We start from the raw sequence: 6,000 nt of genomic DNA on the forward strand, positions 1-6,000 counted from the left end.
TAAATTTTGCTTGCTTTAGCCATCGGCTCTTTCTGACGTTGGAGAGAAATTCTAGTTAAGAGAAAGAGTAAATATTTCTTCACCAAGCAGTGGTTTTGTTAACATCAGATCTTAAAATAAATGCTGGGTTTGTGATACGTGGAGTAAAACCTGGAAAAATTGCCCAAAGTATGGGAGGAATGTAGGGCATGCCTCTCAGTTGTATGCAATAGACTTCACTTCCATGTGCATATGTAAACTTTTAACTTCAATTTACCTATATTTATCACTTAAATGAAAAACTCCTCTAGACATCTAAGACAGATGTGTACATGTACGTATACAAAAAATCAACTTCTCAGGACTGGTACAAAATGGATATTTGCAAGGATCAAGAGTCCTGAATCCCAAGATTACCCTTCTGTCTGTTTATGTTCTCCATCTCTCCGTAGATGAGTGGATGAGTAATTAAATACTACATAGACAGTGCTGTGTTATTCAGAAAAATATCCCCTTCAGAACACAGTCAAATATGTCTGCTTGCATCCTTGTTTTAAAAGCTGGAAAAGCTTTTTCACAAATAACTTCATTGAGATAAGTGTTTTATTCCCCCATCCCTAACTGTGCACTACACTTGGTATTTGGAGTCAGATATAGAATAGTACTGGAAGACCTGACCTAAAACATTCGTATCTAACTACACACAGTACCAATCAACAAAATTGATAGGCATCTCCAATCATGAATTAATATTTTATTTGTGTGGGTATGAGAATGCCCAAAATAATGAACTGTGGTTACAAGAAGAGATTTGGGTAGATAAATTATTTCAAAATTCACTTAGGAACTAACTGGCTCCTGGAGTGTCTGGGACAATAATTGCACCTCAACCAACAGAGGGCTGGGCTTCAGAAAACCCTTCTGAAAATAACCTTTGTATGCACAGCCTCAGAGAAAGTATGTCTGCTACCTCATGTAGTGCTGGACAGGATCATTAGGAAAACTGAGGGGAGACAGATGTTCTCATTGTCAGGGTGACTTTCCTTAGCCCTGTTAAAAGAAGCCAGGAAAAGTGGCTTGGGAGAAGATTCACAGAAAAAGGTAAAACTTGGGATGATGCAAATGTTTGAATTAGTCTTTCTGTTTGGAGGGCTCATGGAGGAGTCTAGTCATAAAACAGACTTCAACAACCTAAAGCCCTCAAGAGAACTCATGGAGTAGTCTAGTCATAAAAACAGACTTCAACAACCTAAAGCCCTACAAATTTCTGTATGTTTTTATGCTTCCAAAAACTGCAGTCCAATGTAGCTTTCCATGCAACAGAAACCTGACGACATGGATGCAAATCTGGATTATATTTTTCCATGTTCACTGCAGACTGTCTTTAATGTATCCTACAATTTTGTTCTCCAAGACATGCAATGTTGTGGAAATACAATGCTAGAATGCATGCACTGTCTGTGCACTTTATAAGCCATCGTTGCCTTTTTCTGCATATGACACTATGATTAATACTGGATTAAGCACTGGAAAAGGTGTGCCAAGGGAATCACTGCAGTGCACCAACATTGCCTCCTTCAAACCTTTCCAGTCTGGGCCACCCATGTCACTTGTTTTTTTCAGCTTAGAGAAGATTGAGGGGTGACCTTACAGTGGTCTACAGCTTCCTCACAAGGGGAAGTGCAGGGGCAGAAACCAATCTCTTCTCAGTGATGACCAGTGATAGGACACAAGGGAATGGAATGAAGCTGTCTCAGTACCAATTTAGATTAGCTATTAGGAAAAGGTTCTTCACCCACAGGGTGATCAGGTGCTGGAACAGCTCCCCAGGGTAATAGTCATGGCACTAAGCCTGCTGGAGTTCAAAAAGTGTTTGAACAATGCTCTCAGGCACACGGTGTGATTCTTGGGGATATCCTATACAGGGCCAGGAGATGGACTCAGTGATCCTTATGTGTCTCTTCCAACTCAGGATACGCTAAGATTTGATGACTCTGTGACCTTAGTGTCAGCACCAAGTATCTGTTAGGGTTAGGTTTCAAAGTGCCACAGAGCTTACAGCTCTAGGAACACTGGGGCTGGAAAAGGCATGCCAGGGAAACCATGGCAGGGCACCAACACTGCTTCTTCCTACTCAGGATATACTATGATTCTGTGATTCTCACTGTCACACATTGCTGTCTAATACCAGCCAAATACAAAATAAAGAAGCAAAAGGAGGAACATGAACATTTAATTAACTGAGCAAAGTTTTCTCTGACTTAAAGATAAAGAATCGTGGAAATAAAGAATCTACAGTGCTCACTTAGGAAGCACACACATTTGCATACAAAAAAAGAAAAACCAAGAAGTTTTGAGATTCTTAGGAGAGAAGAAATCTTAGGGAGGCATTGATTAGAGAGCCAGAACCCAGCAAATCCTAGAAACACGTGCAGGCAAAAATTAAGGTCTACTGTAGTATAGACCTAACAGGGTCTAGAGTGGAGGAGACTAGCATTACAAACTCTGGGATATATATTGCCCGAGGCAAAAACAAGCAGCACAAATATAATCAGTCTTTTGTAAGTTAATCAGACATTATTCTAACTGACACACTATAGTTTTCCACATAACGTGTCTAGCATATTGGCCTGTCTACACTCAACACACTACTATGTGTGGCAAAGCCATCAGGAAAGTAAGGACTTAGTGTTTTGACCAAGTGTCTTTCAACAAGTAGGGACAAACTCATCACAAGTGCAAGTGGATTTCATTCACAGATGTCACCATTATACATGCAAACCATGAAATAAAAAGAAACAAAGACTCAGGGATAAAAAAGTAGGTCCTTCACATCCAGTCCATATTAATTATCTCCTCTTAAAATTGGATATAAGTAGCATATTGTAATCTCACTATACAAAGAGTAAATTACATATTACCACAGGTTTGTCATGGTCCTTGAAGATTGACTCTTCAGGATTTAAAACGGTGCCAGACACTGTAAAAAGAAGGAAGCAGGATGTCTGTGGACAAAAAATAATAAATCTCTGCTAGAGGGGAAATTGCAGAATAACCAAAGGAAAATAATTTTTTCTATCAGTGAAACAGAGCATCATTTTGATTGTTACAGAGCTATGGTATCATCTCTCTCCCTGACAGCTTTTGTGGTGATGAATTACCACACCTGAAATAGACCACAAGTGATTCAGAAAAGAAATTAAAAAGCAGCTTTTGATGGGGCATTCAGGGTGATGGGTATTGTCCACGTTATCAGTGCAGCAACATATCATGAAAACGTTGCTTGATACCATGAAACATGAGACTGTGGCATTGTCTCCCAGAACAACTCTGAGCATAAGGAGGATTTAAGAGTAGTCTGAACAAACCGGTCATATGTGCTTAGCTAAGTATTTTTCCCAGTTCATCCTTGTAGTCACTGGTTTGTCTGGACATGATTAGGATTCAGTTATACGAGTCATCATAATCAGTTTTACAACAGTCCTGGGCACACAAGGCAATGTGGTAGATTACATAAGTATTTTAGATCTCTGGTTTACATCATAAGGTGCTTTATTTAATTGGCACTCAAATCATTTAGATTTCCTGTCTCTTACTCTTGAAATTTTTCTGTTAGGCTGCCCTTTGCATGGTGCTGGCCAGCCTAAGCAATTCTGTGTACTGAGATTCTCTTTTCACTTACCATGCTTCAGCTATGAGATTTGACCAGAAAAGGGGACAACAGATGGAAAGCTCTTATAAAGTGTTGGATTCCTTTGGCAATCTCTAGTATTTCTCTTCTCAGAAATTTAAAGCAATTTGACCAAAATGAGCGTGTTACAGGTCAGCTATCTTGTAATCACCAGCTTTGTCCATGCTTTCATTGCATGCAGGTAGGGAAATGGAGGCACTGAAAGGTAAAGTAACCTGGCTACGACCTGTCTAGAAATGAGCATAAGGAGCAGGGCAGGAGCACAGGCAGGAGAGGCTGTGCCATTGAAACTGAGTGTAGGTGTCACGAGCTTGTAACTCAAGTCCTGTCTTTGTCAATACCTACTATGTGAACTTGAAGAAATCACCTGAGCTCCTTTTTACTGTATATGGATGGGGAATACCTACAGCCTCCTTTGCAAAGCATTTTGAAACCTCCAGTTGCAAAAAATATGCATCAAAACACACTTATTAACAAAATTTGCCCTTGTTAGCCAGAGCACCTCTGCAAAGATCCCCATGAGACTTACCATTAGTTTGTTGCAAAGAGTTCTACCCACTTGGTTTAATTTTGTGATCTTTTTATTTGTCTGTTTCTCTCTCTCTCTCTCACTGGCAATGGGCAGGTGAGAAACCACACCAATGCAGCATCTGTTGGCGCTCCTTCTCTCTAAAGGATTACCTAATCAAACACATGGTGACACACACTGGCGTGAGGGCCTACCAGTGCAGTATCTGCAACAAGCGCTTCACCCAGAAGAGCTCCCTTAACGTGCACATGCGTCTCCACCGCGGGGAGAAGTCCTACGAGTGCTACATCTGCAAGAAGAAGTTCTCCCACAAGACCCTGCTGGAGAGGCATGTGGCTCTGCACAGTGCCACCAACGGCACGCCTGGAGCCACCGGCACCGGCACGAGGGCTGTCCCTGCCGGCGTGGTGGCCTGCACGGAGGGGACCACGTACGTCTGCTCTGTCTGTCCAGCTAAGTTTGACCAAATCGAGCATTTCAACGACCACATGAGGATGCATGTGTCAGACGGATAAGTAGAATCTCTCTCTCTCTCTTTGTTATGAACAACAAAAATAGAAACAACAAAAAAAAAAAAGCTATGGCACTAGAATTTAAGAAATTATTTTTGTTTCATTTTTACCTTTATTTTCCTCCTTTTTTTTTGGGTTCATTTCGTTTTGTTGTTTTTGTACTACATGAAGAACTGTTTTTTGCCTGCTGGTACATTACATTTCTGGAGGCTGGGTGAATAATAATTTTCCCAGCCTCCCTTGGATGGTGGCCTTAAGGCCAGGTAGTGCTTCATGAGCTCCACTGGTTGGATCTCTAGCTACTGGCCTCTAAATACAACCCTTCTTTACTACAAAAAGCAAACAACAAAAAAAAAAAATCACACAAAAAAAATTAAAAAACAGACAGAAAAATGCTAAAAAAAATCTTTTTTCTCACTTGTGAAGAGCACTACAAAAAAAAAAGAAACAAAACAAAGTATATTACAAATCTACAAGGCCTACTGTCGTTATAAGTACACCGCTTGCAGTGTTTCAATGGACATAATTCACATTGCTGACCGCTTTTGGACTTCACAGTATCCAGTTAGAACTGTGGAATATTTTGCTTCTGGTTGAGCAGCAACCAGAGGAAACAAGGCCCTGCTGGTTTCCACCACGTGTCTGCTTTCTCACACACACACACACATCCACAAACACACAAAAGGGCTGAGGGGAATGCAAGGCAGTGTGGCTTGGATAGTGTGGAGTCTCTGCAGGATGAGGAAAAAGAATCAGAGCTTCCTCACCTGGATTCTGCTCCATCCCACGCTCTCTGGCGCACCCTCCCCGCTGCTTTTCTCGTACCACCACCACCACCTTATAGCAGAAACCAAGAAGATTCAGACAACGAGCAACGGTGGCTTTTTTGTAATTTATTCCGTGTCTTCGCTGAGCACAGGGCCTCAGCACAATCAAGAGGGACTTTCACAGAAGGCAAAGAGAAACACAGAGGAAAGTCAAAGATATCAGAGGTTGCAACCTATGGATCTAGGTACAAGAGAAGGGTTAGTTCCCATAATCTTTGCAAAAAAAATAAAGAGTTGCATCAGGATTTATTCTTGTGGAAGAAAGAGGAATAGAGGGTGGGTGGGGAGGGGAATAATAATTAAACAAAAAAGAGTTCTTGGGACTTTTTTAATTCAAAATTTTATAGAGGGGCAAAAGTGACGTTTACCAGATAGAATGCTGATTTTTTTAATATATTTACAACAGTATTTGTGTAAAAAAAAAAACAAAAAAAGTGAGATTGTTAAAAGTAATTTTTCTTT

General features: G+C 40.7%; 1 protein-coding gene across 1 annotated transcript in view; it reads left to right on the forward strand.

The window, feature by feature from the left end:
- ZBTB20 (zinc finger and BTB domain containing 20) overlaps positions 1-5,460 on the forward strand; it is a 28,495-nt gene extending 23,035 nt beyond the window's left edge. The window contains exon 3 of the mRNA XM_009085206.1: positions 4,296-5,460. Coding sequence (XP_009083454.1) covers positions 4,296-4,714 — 419 coding nt within the window. The 3' untranslated portion in view covers positions 4,715-5,460. The remainder of the gene's footprint in view (positions 1-4,295) is intronic.
- The last annotated feature ends 540 nt before the right edge of the window (positions 5,461-6,000 follow it).

The sequence above is a fragment of the Acanthisitta chloris genome, unplaced genomic scaffold (genome assembly GCF_000695815.1).
Source record: "Acanthisitta chloris isolate BGI_N310 unplaced genomic scaffold, ASM69581v1 scaffold8212, whole genome shotgun sequence".
NCBI classification, from domain to species: Eukaryota; Metazoa; Chordata; class Aves; order Passeriformes; family Acanthisittidae; genus Acanthisitta; species Acanthisitta chloris.